We start from the raw sequence: 25,493 nt of genomic DNA, 5'->3' as shown, positions 1-25,493 counted from the left end.
TTATGTTCAGATAAGAAACTTGTGTGCACAAGATTCATAAAATCATACAAACAAAACATCAATCAAATCCCTAAATTGAGCACTGAAGATTTCATTAATGAATTAAATTATAACTCGACTCCCAAATTCTCATCTCTTTTGTCAGATAACAAACGTGCGTCCAAATATTCATAAAATCATACAAGCAAAACATAAAAATTGGGCATATTTCAGTCAGGGCAGAATAACTCAAAGCATCATAAGATAAGAAAAAGAGAAACAACTAAAAAACAATCCAAGTTAATAACATAAGCAAGTATAAGATAAAAATTAAATCTGTTAAGTTAATCCCTAGAGATTAGACTGAATTTTTATATATTGAGGTTAAGGTTCTTGGTCCAAATAAGATACAATGTCAACTGTGAACAAATGATGTATCGGGGGAGGGGTTGGTAGGGCTTTTCATGTGTTGGAGGGATGAAAACGTAATTAAGCTGTCAAAAGTACTTCTGGGAGAGAAAAGCTAAAAAGTAATAGCGGAATTAGCCGCTTAAGTAGTAGTATTTGTTAGATTAGTACTAAAACAAAGTGAAATGAGTAATTCTTCTCTTAACAAGTGAACAAATCTGGAACTCGTTAAAATAGCGGTAAACTCATAACACACGACTAATCTCAGGTCCAATTGAGTTCCGCAATAGATTAACAATTTAGCCAATGTACCTTGGGATGCTGGTAAGTGCTCTAGAAAGACTGCCTAATGTTTTTCATAGAAGGTGGCTAGTCCTTCACACTTACGTAGGTGATTTCATCAAGTCTACCTTAATATAGGCCACCCGAATCAAGATTATGAAATCTTTAAGAGCATTGGTTAAGCTCATCTTCTCAAATTCAAATTCGATGAATTCATCAAGTCCGTCTCAATAGGACCACCCAAACTCTGGAATATGATCTCATTAAGACTAATAAACTCAACTTCACATGTCGGTGAATTCATCACGTCCGTCGCAATAGGACCACCCAAATCCTAGGGTATGAATTCGTTAAGAGTGAGAACTCAACCTTATGCATGTACATCGTTCGCCATAAGGATAAGTAGAATGTACATTCACTACACCAAAATAGGCTTTTAGCGGCGTTTGAACAAAAAACGTCACTAAAAATCGAGCATTAGCGGCGCATTACGTAAAACGCCGCTAAAGATCGACAATTAGCGGCGCTTCCAGGAAAGCGCCGCTAATGCTTGATTTTTAGTGGCGTTTCCCAACGACATCGTTTTCTACCTTTCAGATCTTTAGCGGCGCTTTTAAAAAAAGTGCCGCTAATGCTCATCTTTAGCGGCGTTTTTGAAAAAGCGCCACTAATGCTTAGATCTTTAGCGGCGTTTTTAAAAAAGCGGCGCTAATACTCAGATCTTTAGCGGCGTTTTTAAAAAAGCGCCGCTAATGCTCGGGGCTTTAGCGGCGTTTTTGAAAAAGCGCCGCAAAAACATTTTATCTGCTATTTACTATTTAATTTATTTTTAATTGAATATTTGTTAAAAATGGATAAATTTGAAATAATGACATGTAAAAATAATTTAAAATAAAAAACATAGAAAAATATTTGTTAAAAATGAAGAAATTATAATAATATTATTTAAAATAATTTTAAATTTTTTTGTGTACATGATTGATTGATTTTTAATTTATATATTAAATAATTTCAAATATAATTGTAAAAGATACGATAGTATTAATTTTAAAATATTTAATTTAATTATCATTATAGTTTAGGGTTTAATATATATGGTTTAGGGTAGATATATGGTTAATTTAGGATTTAGGGCTGGTTCAAGAGTTGCAATTTTAAGGTTTATAGATTATGGAATTAGGGATTATGGATTAGGGACTCTGATTTAACGGTTGTGATTTAAGGTTTATGGGTTAAGAGTTAGGGGTTAAGGGTTAGAGGTTAAGAGTTAAGGATTTAGGGTTTATAGATTCGATGTCAGGTTAGGGTTTAGGGTTTAGATTAATTAGTGCATTTTAATTTATATATTAAGTAATATTTAAGGGTTAGAGGTTAGGGATTTAGGGTCGGGTTAGGGTTTATGATTTAGATTAATTAGTGTTTTTTAGTTTTTATATTAAATAAGGTTTAGAGGTTAGTTGTTTGGGGTTTGGGGTTAAGAGTTAGTGATTTAGGGTTTAGAGATTCGAGGTCGAGTTAGGGTTTAAGGTTTAGATTAATTAGTATTTTTTAATTTATATATTAAATAAGTTCTTATATAAATGTAAAAGAGAAATAATAAATTGTAAAAATTATTAGTTTAAAATTTATATGCAATATACAATAATTGAATATAAAAATTGTAAAATATGCGAGCTTTGGCGTTTATAGCCAAAACGCCGCTAATATGATTTAGAATTTTTCAAAAGCGGTGTCGTTTCATTACAAGAATTTAATTTATTAGTGGCGTTTCTTACGTAAACACGGAAAAGGTAACATTAGCGGTGTTTATGACTAAAAATATTTAATTTAAACCATTTGATATATTTAAATATTAGATTTAAAAAATTAATAAATAAAAAATGTAACAAATTGATACGGATAGGTAACTATCTATTTTGGATATATAGGACCAAATTATAACAAATAAAATAAAATACAAAACTAAAATCATTCCACATCGAACATCTAGCAAAATAATTATATTTTAGTTAGGAAGAAATATCTCTAATAAAATGGAGATTAGATCGATAACGTCTCAATCTTTAATAGAAATTTGATATGTGAGAGATTAATTGCTTACGTTGGATAATTGTAACTTAATAATTAATTACAACTATTTAATCATTTTTTCTTATTAAAATATCGATATTTATTTTGAGAGTACTTGATTTTTTTATAAAATTCAATTTATAAAAATAATAATAAATGTTTTATAAAATCACTTAACTAATAATTTTTAACAGACAAAATAAAAGATTTTTAGCATAGAAAAACAGTGTCGTTTTATTCCAAATGAAATAATTTTTTGCGGCGTTTTAAAGAAAAACGCCAAAAAAAATAATTTTACTTTAAAAAATAGCGCATAGCAAAACATATAAAAGCATAAAAGGTAAGCAATGACGTTTTTTATAAAACGCATACAAAAATAATTTTACTTTTAAAAATAGTCATTTTATATAGCAAAACATTTAGCGGCGTTTTCATAAAAAACGCCGCAAAAGGTCAGCAATAGCGGCGTTTTTATAAAAAACGCCACAAAAATAATTTTACTTTAAAAAATAATCATTTTATATAGCAAAATATTATAAAAACGCCGCAAAAGGTAAGCAATAGCGGCGCCTATTTTATATAGCAAAACATTTAACGGCGTTTTTATAAAAAACGCCACAAAAAATAAATTTACTTTAAAAAATAGCCATTTTATATAGCAAAACATTCACAAAAAATAATTTTACTTTAAAAAATAACCATTTTATAATAAAAAAATAGCGCCATTTTTATAAAATCCCTTCCCCCCAAAATCCCCAACTTTCCCTCCTAAAATCCCTAATTTCCCCCTTGAAACCCCCCAACTTTACAAACATACGTCCTTTAAAATTTTTAACTCCGACCCCATTGCTATCTTTTCTTCCTCAACCCCAATTCAAACGCCCAATTTTGGAAAGCTATTTTTTCTTTCTCTGCAGAACTTAAAAAAAAACCGATCTCGATTCATACACATTTAACAATCACAGTCACAGTCCCGCTGGACTTTTAGCAAAATCCAAAAATCTCTCTTCCTCCATGAAGCAGCCAAGAGAAGTGCAAAAACGGCTGTCTCATATATTCTTCCATCTAAGTTATTTGGGAAGAAAGAAGATGAATCTGACTCAACTGTGCCAAATGAAAACGGTAAAGTGCCGGATGAATATGAGAGTGAAGGGTCTATTGAGGAACCTACCTTTATGGAGTCAGTTTCAGATTCGAATCCTGTTGATGAAAAGCAACCATTCTGATAGGAGGAAGTAGCTCCGTTGTTTTGAAGGATAAGGTAAGATCTTATATGTTCATTTACGGTCTAAATTTTATCAGCTTGTCTATCTGTAATTAGGGGATTAAAGAAAATTAGGTTCTAGAGTCACTTTGATTTCTAAATATTGATGGCAATACTGGTTGAATAATTGTTGATAGAAAGATCAGAGAGAAGCAATTGAGACTTGTCATTCAAAATTATATAATGATATGAATGTAATGAATGATTATGAAGGATTTGCAGATCAATTTTCTTCCCAGCTAAGTGGAAATTTTAGCAGTAGAATGACTACGCCGCATACAAACAAGAAGAACTAGTTATATTCTTATGTTTTCCATGTGTTTGTTTTAATGCCTGTTTGGTATTTCATATATGTTAATTTGATGGTTAATATGTTAATCCCAATTTTAATCATTCATTTTGATAGAATTTAATATGTTAATTTGATGGTTAAGATATTCACTGTGACTTAACAGGGCACAAGGCTTTGATCTGCTTTTGTAATTCATCCAAAATTCTTTTTTTTTAATGAGTATTTTTTCATCGAAATACTTGGAATTTTTTTACTAAATTGCTTGTGCTGAATGCTAATTTAACCATTTTGGCTGAGGTACTTTTTGAGTTTTGAGGATGACTGAATGTTTTTTTAAAGTAGTTTAAAAATAAATAGATAAGGCAAATGTATTTCTAAGTGATGGATATGATAGAGAGACTACTGTTATCTATTCTAAGTTGTTTAATTTATCTATTTCTAATTTGTTTAAGTTATCTATTTCTGCCTTCAACGTGGTACAGTGTTGAGCAAATTAGTAGCAGAACCAAATGCATGAAGCTTTAAGCAAACGGACTATATCAATACACTGGTACTGATATCAAGGTAAATGGACTTCTTGGATCCTGTGTAGGCATTGTCTTTATCTAGCTCAACCATTTCTATGCATGTGAATGGAATCTGAGCAAGCGGAGCTAACATGATTACCTCTCTAAGTTCTATTAGGTTCACCCTAACATTTTGTTCTTGTTGTCTTTTTTATATTGTAATTGTTATTTTTGTAGCTTTATTCCTTTAGGTATCTTATACCATATGTTGTGATTTCTAAGTTGAGGTAGTTAAATGTTCATTTATCAATTGTAATCACAATGTTCAGGTTTTGGTTTATTGATGAGGAATTTTATCTAGATGCTAATCTCAATTGTAAGAGTAGCTGTATGAGTATCAGCAAATTCTACTCTCCTATTGAAGTAGGAGTGACCCTTATTATTATTATTTTAAAGATTACTCAACAATGAATCTTAATGGTTCAAGAGTTATTTGCTTTATTATCTTACGTTGTTTCTTCTCCTATACTGAACTAAGAACTCTTGAATTAGGAAGCGATTATCTGTGTATGTTTTACATTTCCTGTTAGCTCTAGATTTGAGTATTTTACTTTTACTAGGCTATGACAAGCAAGTTGACATAAAGATCCAAGCCAAAGTTACTATTTACTGTTTCTTCTCTCTGGTTCAGTGTCTGCCTCTTCTGGCTCGAAGTTGGGGGCTACTATCCCTTCATCCTTAGCATGTGGTTCTTTTAGTGTTCTTTTTTTTTTGGTTGTTGTTGTTGGCCAAAAACACTTTCATTCATTTCATGACAGAAAATAACAGTCATCAAAATCAACCACAACCAAGATGTCCAAGCATTAGACAGAAACGAGAATAAGAGCTGCGAAACTGGAATTATACGTATAGCACTCCAATCACTTTTCTTGCAACATGATTACTCGTATAGCACTCCAATCATGTATAATGTCATTTTATTTTCATTTTCATTTTTATTATCTTTGCAAATATTTTTGTTTGAGCGAATAATCTTCAGAAAATGGATTTTAACGGCGGAGGAAGAGGAATTTGGATTCTCAAGAAACTATTTCTTAGCAAAAGAAATGGGCAGTTCTGGGAAGAAATCTGCTCGTAAACTCAGTGATATCAACGTCGTTGACGAACAGGTATTTTGCCTCATTGAATCCCCATCTCGAAAAAAGCTTTTGTTTTTTTATTCTTTTAAATTTTGTTGTTTTAAAATTGCAGGAACTTAGAGAAGCTTCAGCTAATATTGAACCAAAGCATCAAAATGACATTGCAGATTTAATAAATAGTTACAAAAGTTTATACCCAAAATGGTTTTTTGATCTCAGGTAATTTAAAACTCTTATTTACTTAATGGTGTAATTTTGAATTTCATTGGAAACTTTAATTTGTTAGAATTTGATCCCAAAAACTCCATGTTGCTAAAAGAGAATATATTTAAATACCTGGCTTCTTGCTTTTTTATAATTTTCAGTTTGAATGGTTTTGCTTTTCCACCACCCCCTAAATAAAATTGCCGATTCTCTTGTAAATAATTTAGAGAAATAATTAAAAGAAAAAAAGTAAACCCATATTTGCATAGGATTTTGAACCTTCACCTCTTCTCTTCTTATCGTTATTTTCAGCTGAAAAAGGCCTTTACATTAATCACCCTTGAAGTTACTTTTCTACAGGTAATAATAAATTTTCCTTTTTTTTCTGTCTGCTTATTGGGTTTCTTTTAATTCATTCCTTAGCTGGTTCATGTTGATTTTTTTTTTTTTTGCGTATCTTCTTAGATTTTCTTCTGAATTTTGTTTGATCTAAGCTTATAATGGGGAGATACCCATATTCTATTTAATCTTAAATTTTATGATTTCACTTCCTATAGAAAAATTAATGCATATTTTGTCTTTCAATATAGGAAGCAGGTAAGCATGTGAGTTCAAACTATTTGGTAGATTTTAATCAAATAGATTGAATTGCCAGGATTTATACTTTGCAATATTTATATATATAGTTTTTTATTTGTTCAATGTTCTAACTGAAATTTATGCCAATGAAAAACTTCTATATCTTTGACCAAGTCAATTTCTTTATTTCTCTTTAGGATTTTAGTATGCTTAAAAACTTTATTTTTTTTATGCTATTGAAGCATTGGATCATCTTTGCATGCTGCAGGAACAGGCTGCTTTGCTAACATGTGGAAATGTTGATTTTTGATAATTCCTTACATATTAAATATTGAAGTGTTGATATTCAAGCTAGTAATTTAACAGTAAGGTTTATTAATGTTATCTAATTAATTAATTGGACTAACTTATCAGGTTTTGTAAATTAAGGGGATAAAATTCATAATTAGACCTTTAATTATTTATTTTTATTCCAAAGTGTTACCTTGAAAGTTAGTATTGGTTTAATTTTCCAGTACTTATTGTGTGTATGTTTTGCTTTTATTTATTTGCAGATGTGGTTTTGGTCTTCTAATGTATGAATTTGAAGTGCATTTCTATTCTTCTATTTGCAGTTAAAATTTGAAACTGAAGACAAAGCAAGCAGACTTTTGAGTAATGTGTCATTTTTGTTGAAATCAGGGGGTTATTTTTTCTGTATTACTCCTGAAAAAGTGATTGCCAAAAACTGTTGTTTCTGGATTTGTGTATTTTTCTTTTTTTTTGTTCTTGTGGTCTGCTGCACCTGTTTCTGGGAGGTAATTGTGTAAACATTTTAGTGTGATTTAGTTATTGTAAGAATATTTTTAACATTGTTAATTTTAATATTATTGTAAGAATATTTTGAATTATAATTCAGTTATTAATTTATATCATATATCTTGCATTGAATTTGAAGTATCATTTAAATTTGCCCTTTTTGTTTGGATTTTATGTTACAAGAAGGATTGTATATGGATGAAAATCGGATGTTACAAATTTGCCAAAATTAGTGGCGTTTTTCCATAAACGTTACTAAAGAATTGTACTTTTAGCGGCATTTGTGATAAAAGCGCCGCTAAAGATCATGTTCTTTAGCGGCGTTTGTGGGAAAAGCGCCGCTAAAGGTCATGGTCTTCAGCGACGTTTGTGGAAAAAGCGCCGTTAAAGGTCATGGTCTTTAGCGGCATTTGTGGGAGAAGCGCTTTTAAAGGTCATAGTCTTTAGCGGCGTTTGTGGGAAAAGCGCCGCTAAAGGTCATGGTCTTTAGCGACGTTTAGTTATAAAAACGCCGCTAAAGTTAGTGACGCTGTCATTAGCGGCGTTTTTGGCCGCGCTTCTAAAAGCACCACAAAGACTTTTAGCGGCGCTAAAAAGCGCCGCTAAAGGCCTAAAAAAGCGCCGCTAAATGCCTGTTTTGTTGTAGTGATTATGAGTCTTTCCATGGTTTTGTTTGGCCACATTGAACTTAGAGAACTAATTTGGGTATGCACCATGAATTCCTCAACCATTGGGCTTTAAGACCTATCCTCCTTGAAGAATCAAGAACCATTTTCCTACTTAACCCTTTGGTTAGTGGATTAGCTAGGTTTCTTTCAAACCTTACATACTCTAAAGCAAGTACTCCATTCTCCTATGAAGAAATCTCTGCAAGCATATTCTTAAGGCACTCGGCCTCTTGCTTGACTCATTCCAGAGTTATAAACTCTGATTCCATTGTGGAGCGAGTAATACACGTCTTTTTAACAAACTTCCAAGATATAGCTACTCCACCCAAAGTAAAGACATACTCACTTATAAAGCTAACTGTATCGTTACCCAGTTTGCATCACAACATCCCTCTAAGACTGTAGGGTATCTGAAAAATTCCAAATTCCAACTTCTAAATTATTGTACTTTAATTTCACTTAAGACCATTTAGGGAAAGCTTAACCTTGATAATTAGCATAGTAAATTGTAGACCATGACACTCTCCTATTTACTATGTTGATGCCTTCATCGACATGAAGACACACTTTTAGTAACCAGAGAGTTTAAAATCCATCCTCTATCATTACTCCCACACCCTTCTTTTTTGAACCCATCAACCAATGAGTTTAAAATCCTTCTTCCACCCTTAGTCTGACATCCTCCTTCCCGTGGTTACCTTACTTTACAACATGTCATGTATGATGCTGCTGCTTTCGGATTTGATTCCGAAACTGATAACTACAAATTCATACGATTTGTTACTCTTAATTTTGATAGTGAACAAGAAATTTTAGTTTTTCATTTTGCGAGCCAAATTGAGTTATATTCACTCAAAAGTGATTCTTGGAAGGAAATTTCCTTACCCAAATTTGATATTCCCCTACCACTAAAGTGGGGTACTTACTTTGATGGAATTTTTTATTGGAAAATAATGATGAGGGAAGATAAAGACGCAATTGTTTCATTTGACATAGCTAATGAGAAGTTTTCCATTTTACTAATGTTAGAATTTGTTGGGTATTATACAGAAGACCCATACCGTGTTAAGTTATTGGTTTTCAATGGATCGCTTGGTGCTATTGTTTACCCAAGCACATACATTGCGATAGAACCATGGACAACACCTGAGAAGTATTTTCATTTCTGGGTTATGAATGGAGAAGCATGGACTAAACAATTCAGCATAGAATCTGTTCCTGAAGTTAGCCACCCATTAGAGTTTTGGAAAACCGTGAATTGTTTCTTACAAGCACAAATAATGAAATAGTCCTGCTTGACCTTTCCACCCAAGATATCCTTTTTTGCTTATGTTGAGAGCCTGGTTCCAATTAATGGAAGACAAGAACATGATGAACATATAATACGTCAACGAATAGGAGAGGAATAGGCATTAAACAAATACTGAATATGAAGATGGATAAGGAGCATTTTTTTTTCTCTTGATATGCAGTTCATGTGGAATATGGTTACTTGTTAGCTTTTTAATATTGTTGTTAGCCTAAACCCTGTTCGTTGGCCTGGTCAAGGTGTTTACTGTCTCAAGTGTGGCCTGAGTTCGAATCGTGCTAGTCGTGTTACTGTTAGGACTTTGCCCCACTCTTATAATTCACCAAAAAAATAATATTGTTGTTAGCCTTTGCCTAGTTTGTGGGTTTGGAGAATTATGGTAGTTCAGTTTCGGTTTGTTTTTAGTTGCAGGTTTATGTATTGTGGTTTCCTTGTTATTTAATCCCTTCCAATTTGCTTGAGAATAGTAGTAGCAATATCCTTTAAGCTGGTCTCAACATTTCTTGCCATCTAAGCCTTGATGTGTAGGGCCCCTAAAATCAATGCAAGGAATGAAAGCAATAAATCCATTTAACCTTCAATATTTACAAATTCTATTAATTTAGTCATGATTTTAAATTTGTTTATTTCAATGAGGGCTAAATTTGTTTAAATTTTAAAATTAAGGTCAAAATGACAAAATTTGTAAATGTTGAGGGTTACATTTTTTATTATATCAATCAAAAGTAAGATAAATTTACTGAAATGGTGAATGCTATGATTAGTTCTCTTACTTACCTTGAAATTGACAATGACTAAATTTCTTCTTTTTTTTTTAGAGATCAATTTACTAAATATCAAAATTGAGAGGGACCATTGAGATCTTTTACTTTTTTTTTTGCTTAAATTCCTTAGGTATATTTCCATGCTATACATTTTGAAGTAGCCAAAATTGGAATAGTTGTATATATGGATTATATGGTTTTGATCAATATTTTCATAATCGAATTAATTGAGGATCCAATCAAATCGTTAGTTTTTTATTTTATCGTTTGTTTGGTTCGATTAAATAAATTACTATATATTCATAAAAATAATAAATATATATTTAAAAATAGAGAAAACAAATTCAACATGTTTTTTTAGCCAGATTCAACTTTTTTGTATCAGTTTGTGAATCAATCAATTCAATCCCTATCTTTGGACCAGTACCTTGATCAAGTTTGGTTCTGAAAACATGATTTTAACCGGTCGAGCATTTAAAAAAGAAAAGAGAGCTAGAGAATGGAAAAAAAAAATTAAATATGTAACAACCCGTTTTTTAGTGGTTTGGGAACAGTGGTTTCGGGGCCACCAAATTCGACGAGTAAGTTTGTAAATATTATTATTTAATATTTACGAGTCAAATGTGATTTTTAAAAAGATTTTTAATTTGATAATTTATGTTATATAAGCGATTTATTAAGTTTAAGTGGTTTTAGAAAATGAGGTATCGGGACCTTATTTTTATAAACTGAGCCGTAAATATTTTTATAAATATTTACAGAGTGTCATTAAGGTGATATTAAAGTTTAGTTAAGAAATTTTAACTTTTCGATGGTTAATAAATATTTACGAAGCTAGTTGTGTAGTTAATTAGGTTTCGATTAAGTGAATTTACTTGAATTAAAAGTAAATTAGGTATAAGGACTAAATTACATATAGGGTGAAAGTTAAATTATAGATTAAAGAAAAACTAAAAGGACTAAAGAAGCAATTATGCCATTGTTTCTTTATGAGGCAGCATAAGGTAGATTTTTTTGTGAAATCATTATAAAACTTTATGTTAATATATATATATTATAATATTTACTTAAGTATTAAGTATAATAATATAATAATGTATAATAAAACAAATAAATGAAAGAAAAGAAATAGAAAGTGAAACGAAACAGAAGGAAAAAGAAAGAAAGAAAAAGAATGAAAAGGAGAAAGAAAAGCTAAGGGTTTCAATTGTTCAAAGCTCAATTGATTAGTTAATTTAGTCCCTTTTCTTTTAATTTTTATGTTTTGAATTCCATATTAAATACTACCCGACCCATGTCAAAATTTTAAAATTATTGAATTTTTAAATGTTATTAATGTTGAATAATTTTAATATTAGAGATTAAATTGATAGATTTTTAAGTTAAAAGTGAAAAAGGATTGAATTGTAGAATAAATTGTAAATTTTGAGTAATAGGGACTAAATTGTAAAAATCAAAATTTATAGATTTAAGTGAAATTAGAGAGTTAAATCTAGTTTAAAGTGGAAATTGAATGAAAATATAAAATTGATTGTGAAGAAATAAAATTAGTCTCGGTTTAGGGACTAAATTGAAATTTAGACAAATGTTGAGTAAAAATTAAAACATGCAATATGAAATTGAATTGTATTGTATTGTATTGATGAATTTTAATTGTTTTAATTGTAGCTAACGTCGTACCGGAATCCTCGACTAAAAAGGGGAAAGATAAAAGTAGACGAGGAATAGTTCGGAATTTCTGGTTTGTATTTTTATAATCCGAATTTAGTTGTTAATTGTTATAATTCAATTTAATGTATATGGTAAGTGTTGAGGTGAGAATTATTGTGTTTTGCAATTGAAATAGACTGATTTAGTATGTGATAAATTTATTGAATTTATATTGATTGAATTGGTATATATATTGAATATATATTGATTATTTGAATTGAATTGAATATTGGTTGTATTTGAAAAGTGAATTGAAATCCTATTAACTGTATCGAGCTGAGTTGGATATAGATGACATGCAATAAGATTGGAAGAGTTCAGGGATTTCTTCGACTTCGGGTCAATGAGACATTGGGTGTCAATTTACTACTTCGGATTAATTCGATGAGGCATTGGGTGCCAATTTACTTCGGTTTAGCCGATGAGACACTGGGTGTCAATTTATTACTTTGAATTATCCGATGAGGCACTGAGTGCCAAACTGGTGTGTTTTGGTTGGATCCGTGTATCCATTCGAGTCCGAGTCGTGCTAATAGGGGTAAATGAATAATAAAGTTTTATGATTGATATTGAAATGGTATGGTATGAGAAATGGAAGTGAAATAGTGAATTGAAAATAGAATGTGAAATATGTTGCAAATATATGGAATATATGAGTTATATACTCATGAAATGACTATGGAATGGATATTGCAATCGTATAATGAAATGTGAAATAAATTGTGAAAAGCTATTTATATATCAAGTATGAGAATTGAGATATTTGTGAAACAAATGAAATATGATATGGTTGTTGTAATAATTAAATATTAATATGTGTTTATATTTCAATTGTATATTTGTAATTTCTTATCTTTAAATATTCGGATTATAGAAATACCACTGAGTTTATACTCAGTGTACGGTTTTGTTTCCCGTGCGCAGGTTAGGTACTTAACTTTTGATCGCTGATTCAGCATCTAACAACGATCCCGAACTCAAATGTGGTGATATTTATCCTTTGTGTCGGCATGTACCTAGGGTGTCTAAATAATAGTTCTTTTGTGGTTTGATTGTAAATGAGGTTATAAGTTTAATTTTGGTTGGTTTTATACATATAAATATGTGTTTGTTTTTGAAGCCATATTATGGCATGATAAATTAAACTAAATCTAGATAGGTGCATGTGAATTTAATTCTATGTTTAAGTGCTCATGAACTAGGCAAAATTGATTTGGAATTGATATGTTTATAATTTGGATTAAAATGATGCTTTGATGACTTGTTTTGATGATATGAAATGTTTGAAATTTCTGTCTGTTTGATCTGTAAACTTCGGTAATGCTCCGTAATCCGGTTCCGACGAGGGATACGGGTTGGGAGTGTTACAAAATAAAAGAATTAAAAAATTATTTAAAATTTTTTATATGGCATGATAGTTTATTATTGACTGAAATTTTTTAGTATAAATTAATTTACGCTTGTTCAAAAATAAAATTTACGTAGTACTTGTGACAAAAAAATCTACTTAAAGAAAAGAGTATACTTAGGGTATTAATTTACGAGTTAAATATTTTTCTTCTAAGTATCGAGATGAAAAAATTATTTAAATACCAATTTTTGGTTAATCCTAAGTAAACAGTAAATTATCTCAATCTCCTTCTATCAAATATCATATTTTAGTAATTAAGTTTGATTGATTGAGGAAAATTTCCTTATTTGCAGGTAAATTTGGTGGTGATTAGAAGTCACCTTTATCCTTCCCCCACAAGGATCAACCTGCAAATAAAAAAAATTTCCTCAATCAATCATCGGGTTTGATTCTAAAACCGATGACTATAAATTCATACAATATGTTACTATTACTTTCGTTAAAAGTGGAGGTGTTTATTTGTTTGAGTTGGATATAGGTCGGGTTTAAGCATTATATTAACATATTTTATATTTGTTTAAGCTTGATCTGAAATATGAGTCTAAATATTTGGGAAAAATTTTTAACTCAAATCTATTTTAGATCAGTTTATATTATTTTTAGATTATTTTAATTTAATATTTAATAATTTTATTTTTTATTTATTAAATTTTTTATATAGTCATCTTAATATTATTTTAATGTTTATATTAGAGTAATATTATATATTTAGTATAAATTTATTTTTTTAATTTGTTATAGAACACATAATATAAAATATTATAAACTTAAAAGCGGGTTAGACCGGATTGGACTTCAGCCCGACTTAATTTTTAAACGAATATAATTTTTTTACCTGGACCTATTGTTCGGATCTAATATTTTTACTTAAACTATCTCAAATTTCGGGTACCCTTGGGATGAATAGTTGTAGTTAATAGTGAGGATGAATTTTCATATCCGGATGATTTGCAAAAGACAAATAGTAAACTTAAATTTAGTATTATTGAAAGAAACAACTGCAACTTTTACTTATTTGCTCAAAGATAAAAAGTAAAACTGCAGATTTTATTAAGCATAAAACGCTAGATGGATGTCACAGTGAATCCACCATACTTAGATTGTTGGATGTGTTGAGGCTTAAACAAATGGGAAACCTGCAACAAATAAACAAACAATAGCTTCATCAGAATGAAACCATTATATGTCTAAAGTCAAGGTACTGAAAACTGCAGCATGCAAAATTGTACGTACCTCCGCACTTGTGACCGACCGGACGAACAGCAATGTTGCAGCGTTTTGGAATGGTAACGGCAACTTCTGGCCTCACCCCGGCATCGTATGCGGTACGAGTTTGCAGAATAGCGCAGAGGCAGTCTGGATTGTTGAGCTTTTTCTCTATTATAGCGCAGCAACGCTCGGAAACAGGAGCTCTCCGGTATTTGGCTGCGTATGTACATGGGGACAGCTTCTGAGCCTCCTTCTCGATGTCATGTTTCCCACAGGGACCATAGTAATCATGAGTTGCATCCACTCCGTTGAGCCCTGCAATGCTCATACTCACAACAAACACCACAACCCACATGTACTTCACTTGAGTTTCCATTTCTTGAATGCAATATTCAGCTATACTTGTCTACAACTTGAACTCAAAGGAAGACACTTCTCAACAATTTATACCCAAACAAGTTGATAATTCCACCCATTACAATGGACATGGAACTAGAGAAAAAGTCACGTGTCAGCCGCTATACCTACTATTTAAGAACATCGTTTTCGAGTTTCCAGACCATTAAGTCATCAATTACACCTTGTTTCTGTGTGTAACATCTATCTCAAACAACCATACATACGAATCTAATCCACAGTTTAAGCATTAGCTTATAAAAATCCAGTCTATCTTTTGCCCACATTGTCTTTTTTCGATTTTACCCCACACCATCTTTGTGGGCTGATGGGGTTCTGGTTTTCGGGTAGGTAATATATATATATATATATATATATATTATATAAATTTAACTTAATCAAGATAATCCTAAAAAATAGCGTTCAAATAAAATTAATTAACTTCATTACTATTTTTAACTCTAAAATTAATCTATTTTATAAAATTCTAAAATCCTTAAACCTATAATCTTAAACCCATTTAGACCCTAAATCTTAATTTAACCCTCTTCCTAAAATCATAAAATTTTAAAATTCTAAATTCTAACCCATTATACTATAATTTATGAATCTAATTGAACAAACAAAATCGTAAGCCTTGCTTTACTAATATTATTTAATTTTTAACATTAGTTTTTTAATTAATCAACACTAATTAGGGTTAAAATACTATTAAAGAGATATGGTTAATTAGTGTTAGAAAGGGTATAATATTAATTAGAAATATTTTAAAACAATATGAAGCGGTACATTTTTATCAAATACTTTTTTTGAGAAAATTTTTTATTGTAGTGAATTCACTTTTTAGTATCATCTTTGATATACGCACGAATGGGGTGAAATTTATTAGATTCCAATCATCAAAAGTGTCAATTTTCAGGCTTAGAAAATCAGCAGACTTGCGATGACTTTTTGGATGGGATCTTGGCATTTCTGGGTAGAGATGTCCATGGTGTTTGAAGATCTATCTCTTAGCTTCAAAACACATTTTGAATCACTCGATTCTGCGTTCGGGAGCTCATATTATGACCGTTTTAGTGAAGATTGCACAAGCAGAATTTCTAAATGAGATTATGACGGGACTTACGAATTTCAAACTTTTAATTCGAGTTTAAATAATATTGGGTTCGGGTTTTAGATTTGATTTTTATTATATATGAGCCCAATATTATATTTGTCAGATCTTATTATTTTATTATTATTTTATTCCGAAATTTTGATAATTATTAAGTATTTTAAGTTATTTATGAGTTTTATGTTAACAAGAAAAATTAGTTTAAAACTACTTCTTATTTAGATTAAATTAGAGTTCTAGTATACTTAAGAGTTTTATTTAGATTTATTTAGCTAGCCTATATATAGGCCTTTGCATTGTACACAATTCATTCAATTCATTATTATTCTATTTCTCTTTTGAGTTAATAAATTCTCTCTGGGTTTTTCTTTTCAAGAATTTCTCTTGAGTTTCTTTTAGAAGAGTTTTAACAATCTTTTTAGATTGTGGGGATCATATTCAAACTTTTTCTTGCCAAGGTTTCTATCTTGGAGGGGAAATTAGAGCCGCTTGAAGGGGGCTATGGATTCGTCGTGTTTCCAAGGCTTCTTAGGACTTCTACACGCCACGTTCTATCTTTCCATTTATCTCTTCTTTATTCGCTTCCTTAATCTTTGATTTATTATTTTATTTAAGTTATTTATTTTAATTTTTTTATCTTACTTGGATTCAATTTTGTTTCAGGTTGTGTCAAAATTCAAATTTCATTCGGAACTTCTCTAGCCCTAAGTCAAATTCGCGACTTTGACAAACTTTACGATTCACTTTCGCGTTCATTCACCTCATCCTTTAGCAATATTAATATAATTTAAACACTCTCTCTATATAATTATTTAATCCTTTACAAGTTATTTTAGATTTTCAAACATTATCCCAAAAGTTATTTAAAGAATTCAATTGACCATGAAGTTGTGGTTGTTTTAATTAATTGGACTAAGAATTTGTAGGGTATCAATCCAAAGAGAGGGATTAGATTGAATTTTTATATTTTGAGGTTAAAATTCTTGGTCCAATTAAATAAGAGAGAATGTCAACTGTGAACCAGTGACGTATCGGGGGGAGGGGGTTGGCAGGGCTTTTCATGTGTTGGAGGGGTGAAAACGTAATTAAGTTGTCAAAAGTACTTCTGGGAGAGAAAAGCTAAAAAGTAATAGTGGAATTAGCCGCTAAAGTAGTAGTATCTGTTAGATTAGTTCTAATACACAGTGAAATGAGTAATTCTTCTCTTAACAAGTTAACGAATCTGAAACTCGTTAAAATAGCAGAAAACTCATAACACACTACTAATCTCAGGTTCAATTGAGTTCTGCGATAGATTAACAATTTAGCCGATATACCTCGAGATGCTGGTAAGTGCTTTAGAAAGACTGTCCAATTTTTTTCATAGAAGGTGGCTAGTCCTTCACGCTTACATAGGTGATTTTATCAAGTCTATCTCAATGTAGACCACCCAAATTAGGACTATGAAATCATTAAGAGCATTTATTAAGCTGATCTTCTCAATTTCAAATTCGGTGAATTCATCAAGTTCGTCTCAATAGGACCACCCAAACTCTAGAATATGATCTCATTAAGACTAATAAACTCAACTTCACATGTCAGTGAATTCATCAAGTCCGTCGCAATAGGACCATCCAAATCTTGGGGTATGAATTCGTTAAGAGTGAGAACTCAACCTTATGCATGTACATCGTTCACCACAAGGATAGGTAGAATGTACATTATAAGTGTTTCCATGGTTTTGTTTGACCGCATTGAACTTAGAGAAATAAGTTGGGCATCTACCATGAATTCCTCGACTACTAGGCTTTAAAACCTATCCCCCTCAAAGAATCAAGAACCATTTTCCTACTTAACCCTTTGGTTAGTGGATCAGCTAGGCTCCTTTCAAACCTCATGTACTCCAAAGCAAGTACTCTATTCTCCCATGAAGAAATCTCTGCAAGTAGATTCTTAAGGCACTCAGCCTCTTACTTGACTCATTCAAGAGTTATAAACTCTGATTCCATCGTGGAGCGAGCAATACACGTTTTTTTAGCAAACTTTCAAGATATAGCTGCTCCACCCAAAGTAAAGACATACCCACTTATAAAGCTAACTTTATCGGTTACCCAGTTTGCATCACAACATCCCTTTAAGATTGTAGGGTATCTGAAAAATTCCAAATTCCAACTTTTAAATTATTTTAGTTTAATTTCAATCAAGACCATTTGGGGAAAGCTCAACCATGATAATTAACATAGTAAATTGCAGACAATGACAATCCCCCATTTACTATGTTGATGCCTTCATCGACATGAAGACACACTTTTAGTAACCTTGTTGCATCGAGTTGACATTTTAGTTGCAAGTCTATCGCAAGTCTATCTTGGGCCTTCAAAACCCATGGTTATGATTCATTCAACATGCAGTGGATATAGACTCAAACTAGGTTTTATCTCAATCATTGGTGTAGTTTTTTCTATGCCCATTCCTTCATTGAACACTCAGACTCAATGCCACAACACATAATGATCAAGTTACAACCTTGAGGAACCCTTAATGGTATGACCCTTTGTCGAATAAATATTACCATATCTTTGATACTAAAAAAAATCCCTCTGGATGTGACACCAATCGCACTCAAGTGGCATCTCGTTAGATGCATCCCTCTGGACGTGGTTTATGGAAACCATCCCTTGCAACACCAACACAAAAAGTTCTCAACTTGGGAAATTTAGACACATTGGCCATCTCCAACTTAGGCCCTCTCGACCCCTCCATGGTCACCCTATTGGGTGTGGCCATCTTGGCTAATCGCAACATATATAGCACCACCAAACCAAGTTGATCTCAATCTTAATTTTAGATTCTAAGCTTATTCATGCAAACTCATAAGTTGCCTAAACAAGACATCCCCCACTAGTTTTCTTAGTCAAGCTCTCGAACTCGATAACTTTCCAGTTTACTTTAGTTAAAAACTTAGTGACGCTTGAACTAGCTCCACAAATCTCATGTATTAGTAGCTTATCATGGATAAGGGCATCGTAAGCCATATCCCAAACACAAGGATCGAACGATTTGCTTATGGTCCTCCGACCAACCCAACCTCAAGGGACCTCCGACTAACTCAAACTCAAGGGTCCTCAGACCCATTCAAACGCAAGGGACCTTCGACCCATCTCGACTCAATTTCGCTAGGCCTTCCTAGCCCATCTTGATTGCAATGGCCTACTAGCCAACACAGATGGAGCTTGCAACCACTCCAACACTATTTAGGCACACTTTTGCACTACTCAGGTGACTTCAAATTGATTGCCTGTAGGAGCCTTCATTGATCCCAGTTGTAAGAAATGGAAACGATTATGTTTAAACAGTAGTATAATTTGCTTCTAAATTGTTGGAAATATACTACTGCAAAATAAAACTGTTAGCGCTGATAGAAAACAAGCTGAGTGTAAATGAATAAAGCAATCATTGTGTCGTGGAAGAGCCTCTGCATTAGAAGAAAATTTTCCCTGATCGTTGTAATCGTGTAATGGACTTCGCCTCCTAAGATTAATGCAATACTTCAATATTTGTACACCCGAATAAAGAAGGTGGAACACAAGTGGTATTGCTCTTCTCGAAAGGAATTGAAACCGAAAAAACAAAATAAGTCGGTTGAAACTTTGATCGGAAAAATAAATTGGAAGAAAACTGGAAAAACCACACTAGGTTCAATTCCCAGAAAAGGTTGGAGGGGTCACAGGCGGTCTCGTTTAAAACCCAATTTCCCCTTGTGTAATTTCCCAGAACACCAGAATTTAGAGAACAAAGAGAAGTCATTTTTTTTAAATGGTTGACCTTTTTTGAAAATGGTCGACTTTTATTTAAAAAAACGAAAAATGAGAGTCGCCACCAATCCTTTTTTATGAGGCCGGTCGGTGTGATCGGGCCACCTCAAAAAGTGATTGTTTTTAATGAACGCTTGATTTCTCAAAACAACAATTTTGGTCCATGAAGTTTAGAAAGACAGGTTCGGGCGTCGATTACGTACGAGGAAGGATTAGCACTAAAGGTGATCATGGGCAGGGCTTGCGTCCTAGGCCTGGGCTCGGTCTGGCCCAAAATATGGGCCTGAAATTTTGTCCAAGCCCAGCCCGGGAAAAAATTCCTAAGCTTGAGCCCAGCCCGGCCTGGCCCATTTCTTTAATAAACACCAAAATTGTATTTTAAAAATAAAAAATAAAAAAAGTTTAAAATTAAAAATATATATATTTATTATATAAATACTAAATGTCTAATGGGAAATGGGGAAATGGAAAATGTATTTTAAAAATAAAAATATATATTTATTATATATTCGGGCTGGCCTGGGCCAAAAAAGTTTTGCCAACAGGCCCTATTTTTTGCCCAAACCCATATTTCGGGCCTATATTTTTACCCAAACCCTCCCATATTTTGGGAGGGCCGTCGGGCCAAGCCGAGCCGCCCAACCCATGATCACCTCTAATTGGCACCCTCGTAACGCCCAAAATTGGTACCTAGTTGATTAATTAGTGTCTCGGTGTCGAAAATTGAAAACTTTGAAGAGATTTAAAATATGATCCTTTGTTAAAATATTAAAAAATTTTGAGAAAGAGGCATATTTCACGTTAATCGAGAAAAAGAATTGCGTCTCGTGAGTTAGGACACAATGTCTTAAATTCTTGATGCACAAATAAACGCCGAAAAATTTATTTTAAAAGATGTTTGACTATATCGGTTTTAGAAGAAAATCATATTCCGTAAGTTAGAACACGATCTTTTAGTAATTCCCGAGATTATTTAAAATTTATGCTTAAAAATGTTCGGGTATTTGGATTTTTTTTAGAAAGTTGAAACCCCGTAAGTTAGGGAACGACTTTCAAATTTCAAAATACGAAATATTGCTTGTTTCAAACATCATTTTTAATGTATCGGGTAAAATGTAGCACGATTTTGTGCGTAGTAAAAATGTGAGAAATAAATCACGGTACTACCATGCATAATAGAATAATAATAAATGCGCAATTTGAATGACAATAATAAGAACGAAAATAAAAAAAAATAAAGAAATAAGCTATATAAATAAAAAGAAAAATAATAGGTAAAAGCTAAAAAAGCAACAAACAAAAACAATAGAACCTAATAGTAAACCAATAAATAAATAAATAATATGTAAAATAGTTTAAAATAAAAATAAAAATGATAATAATATTAATATAAATAATAAATAATCTAAAGTTTGAAAGGATTTAGATAAATAAATAATAAGATAATAATAAAAATATCTAAAAGAAATAAGGATAATAATAAGTAAGTAAACACAAAAAGGAAAAAGAAATATAATGTAATAATAATATTAAATTAATTAGTTTAATAATATTATAATAATAACAACAAAAAAGGATTAAATTAAAAATGAAAAAAAAATCTTAGGGGAGAAATCGGGAATAAAATGAGGTAAGGAACCGAATAACACTACTCGAATGAAATGGAGGGATCGAAATAGAAAATATCCTCGCCCTCCAAAACGCGTCACTTTGCGCGGGACCGAATTGAAATAAAAGAAAAATCATAGAGTAAAAATTGAAAATAAAAATAAACTGTATTAAAAAGGTAGAAAATGCAAAAGGGCTAAATGCAAGAATTGCCCATTAATAAAAAATGCAAAAGGGCTAGGGTGAAACGACGTCGTTTTGACCACTGGGATTAAGGCCCAAAACGACGTCGTTTCAATCCTTTATAAAAACCAAATTTTTTTCAAAAATTTCATTTCTCCTCCTCCTTTTTTTTTTAAAAAAAAAATTCAGAAACACTCTCTCCCCTCTCTCTGCAGAGCTCCCCTCTCCGGCCATCGAAAAATTATAAGAAAGTCATTTTTTGACTTTTTGACTCCTCGAGCCTTTAAAAAATGTCTTTTTCATTGGAAACGGCGAACTTCAGCCTCTCACGGCGGCGCAAATGCAAAAAAGAAGCGGTAAAGTTTGACTTTTCTTCTTTAATTTTTATTTTGTCCCTTTTTTTAAAAAATAAAATAGAACAGACGAAAAAAAGAAAATAGCAGAAAGGAGAAAAAAAAACTACCTTTAAAATTTTTTGTTTTTTGATTGCTGTGTGAAAAAAAAAAACTACATCACTGTTTGTGGCTTTTAAAAATAGAGAGATTGAATTCTTAAAATAAAATTTAAGAATTATATTTCAAATATACAAAAAGTACATAAATGTGATATCCTTTAAATACAAAAATAGCACGAGTGCAAGTAAATGAAAGATAAATCTGAAATGAATTAATTAATGTAAGATAAATAGTAAATAAACGAGTTGAATTAAAATGCTTTTAAAATAAAATAGGTATAAAAAGGTTGACATTACGCGAAACAATGAAACAATAAAGGAAATATAAAATATATGCATGTGTATATAAAAATAAGAAGAATATATGGATATATATATTTATTTTAAAATTATGAAATAGAAATATATGTAGTATGCATATATATACATATACGTATGTAGATTAAAATGTACATATGTATATGGATGTAACACCCCTTACCCGTATCCAACACCGGAATAGGGTACGAGGCATTACCAAAACACATACACTTGTAAACGTATTTAACCGAGTTATAAAATTCCATCTAAATTAAATCTTTTATTCAAACATTTATATTTTCACAATTATATCCTCAAAATATTATGATCATAATAATTAGGGCCTATGAGACCCGATACATACTCATGCAATTCAATGCTTCATTTCCATTTCATTCAATTCGCAATTTCTCATGTTCACAATTTAAATCATATTACTAGCAATTTTCATTTAATTCACATACAATTAAATGTCATTAAGTTCAACACTAATACGTATTTACCATTTAACTCAACGTTTATCGATTATACCATTCATTAACACATTTATGAAATTTTCAAATTTGCAATGAAAATATCACTTTAGCTTAAATAACAACATCATCCTGGTATAAATACACTACCACTTATCCATTTTCTTTAATTCTTTTGGGCCAATTTGTCACTTACCATCCTTAATCAAATTAGGGAACGGTTACGGAAAATTGAGTACTTCACTTTCACTTTGCCATAGTATAACTATGGTCTTACGTATGATCACTTATCACTTTGTCACTTGATCAGATAAGTGTAGCTAAAGCTACCATTTATCACTTTGTCACTGATCAGAAGTACTCAAATCCGGTGTTCCGCTCAATTTGATCATTTATTCAGTTTTTGCATTTTTATTTTGTTCTCATTTCAACAATAAATATATCTCATCATACATTATATAATTCATGAATTTAACATTTAATCATTAAATTTCAGCCATATGAACTTACTATTTCATTACCTTTCCACACCCGTTGCCTATGCATATCACAAGCATATTTCCATTCAGGCTCTTATTATTTCAATGCATAACTTTTAGGTTTAACGTGGCATAATTAAGCCACGACTTAGCCAAAGCCTAAGCATGTATACCCAATATCTCAGCCAAATAAGCATATAGCATAAGCATTATAAGCATGGATGAACACAATATTTATTTTAAACTTACTAACATGTGTTAATTCAATACCCATTCATGACATTACTTCATGCCAAATCATATGCTAAATATACCATACACACGTACCATGAAACTTTATTTTCCCACTTGAGCTCAAACCATGACCAATATTGCACAAAATATATGCATCATTTCTATTTCATCGTTTATCAATTATAATCGAGCGTATTACCAATTATACACAAATCATTCATATATTTTCCAATTTTTCCTCCTCCTCCTCTCCATTCCACATCCTTAATGTGTATAACACATTCAAACAACATTATCCATACTATCACTATTTTCTTGTATGTAAATTCAAGCTGTCCGTCTGAGTTTGAGTCGCTAATTTATTTATATCTCGAGCTACAGAGCTCCAAATTAAGATCTGTTAATTTTCCCTGAAACTAGACTCACATATCTTATTACCATAAAAGTTTTAGAATTTTTGGTTCAGCCAATAAGTACAATTTATTCTTTAAAGTTTCCCCTGTTTCACTGTTTGACAGTTCTGACCCCTCTTCACTAAAAATTAATTATCTCATTGTACAGAATTTGGATAATATTCTCGTTTGTTTCTTTTGAAAATAGAATCATTCAAGATTCTAAACATATAAATTTTATCCCATAATTATTTTTTACAATTTTTAATGATTTTCCAAAGTCAAAACAGGGGAACTCGAAATCATTCTAACATTGTCTCACAAAATTAATTATATCTCATGATTTTCAATTCCATTGCTTACACCATTTCATCTATGAGAAACTAGACTCAATAAGCTTTAATTTCATATTTTATTCATCTTCTAATTCAATTCCCACAATTTTTGGTGATTTTTCAAAGTTAGGCCACTGCTGTTGCCCAAAACTGTTTTAGTGTAAAATATTGATTACCAATTTGACCCTAAACTTTTAATACATGACAATTTTGTCCCTAGGCTCGGAAAATGAAATTCTTGCAATGTAATCCTTGATTCAAGACTAATAATTCTCATACATATCAATAACAACCCATGGATTCCATGAAATTTTAGAAGTTATCCACAATTTCAATACTTTTCAATTTAATCCCTAAAACATGTTTTCATCCAAAATTCTTTAATAAAACACCATTAAACATCCATTAACATCTTAATTTCATCATAAAATAACAAAAATCATATGAACTTATCATTGGAATCTTCCAAAACTTTCAACAAAATGAGAAACTAGTAGAATACTAAGTTGGACCTAATTGTAAAAGTCTAAAAATATAAAAATTTCAAGGAAAAAGCAAGAATTAAACTTACTTGAAGCCAAAATATGGAATACCAGCTCCAAACCCTCTTCCATGGCTGTTTCCACCAAAATTTCAAGAAGAAATGGTCTTGAAATCCTTCAAATAAAATTTGGCCACATAAATTTTTTTGTAATTCCAATTTTGTCCTTAAATGCATAAAAATCTTAGATTTTTTTAATGGTATGCCATCTCAGCCACTTAAATTGGTCCATTTTCTCTTTTAGCCCTTCCTTATTTAATTGTTAAACTATTTAATCACTTTAGCAAGTTTTGCATCTTTTCAATTCAGTCCTTTTTAATTAATTAACTGCCGAAACATTAAAATTTTCTGACGAAACTTTAACACTACCATATTGACACTTCGTAAATATTTATAAAAATATTTACGGCTCATTTTATAACATCGAGGTCTCAATACCTCTTTTCCTCAATTTCTTGATTAATAAATTTTTATAAAACATAAATTAATAATTCAAAATCTCTTAAAAATCATATTTGGCTCGTAATTATTAATAATGAAATTTCTGAGCTTATTTTCAATTTGATGATCTCATACCACTGTTTTCACATTTTTGAAA

The 25,493-nt window shown here is 31.2% G+C and overlaps 1 protein-coding gene and 1 long non-coding RNA gene across 6 annotated transcripts; one reads left to right on the top strand and one right to left on the bottom strand.

Moving 5' to 3' along the window:
- Positions 1-3,489: 3,489 nt before the first annotated feature.
- LOC128033629 (uncharacterized) lies at positions 3,490-7,637 on the top strand. Of its 5 annotated transcripts, XR_008189614.1 has the most exons (8): positions 3,490-4,000; positions 4,778-4,859; positions 5,620-5,765; positions 5,841-5,970; positions 6,053-6,159; positions 6,457-6,504; positions 6,992-7,088; positions 7,278-7,637. It is a non-coding gene; the product is annotated as an uncharacterized LOC128033629 (long non-coding RNA). The 5 variants fall into 5 exon arrangements; XR_008189611.1 differs by lacking the exon at positions 6,992-7,088 and having other exon boundaries at positions 7,338-7,637; XR_008189615.1 differs by lacking the exon at positions 6,992-7,088.
- A 6,724-nt stretch (positions 7,638-14,361) lies between these two features.
- Positions 14,362-15,038, bottom strand: LOC105777626 (uncharacterized). The gene is made up of 2 exons (XM_012600980.2): positions 14,617-15,038; positions 14,362-14,519 (listed from the first exon to the last, which is right to left on the bottom strand). The coding sequence occupies exons 1-2, from the start codon at positions 14,966-14,968 to the stop codon at positions 14,503-14,505; spliced, it is 369 nt and encodes a 122-aa protein (XP_012456434.1). The 5' UTR covers positions 14,969-15,038; the 3' UTR covers positions 14,362-14,502.
- Positions 15,039-25,493: the final 10,455 nt, after the last annotated feature.

This window comes from Gossypium raimondii, chromosome 10 (genome assembly GCF_025698545.1).
Source record: "Gossypium raimondii isolate GPD5lz chromosome 10, ASM2569854v1, whole genome shotgun sequence".
Taxonomy (NCBI): Eukaryota; Viridiplantae; Streptophyta; class Magnoliopsida; order Malvales; family Malvaceae; genus Gossypium; species Gossypium raimondii.
This window is presented reverse-complemented; position numbering and strand designations above follow the sequence as displayed.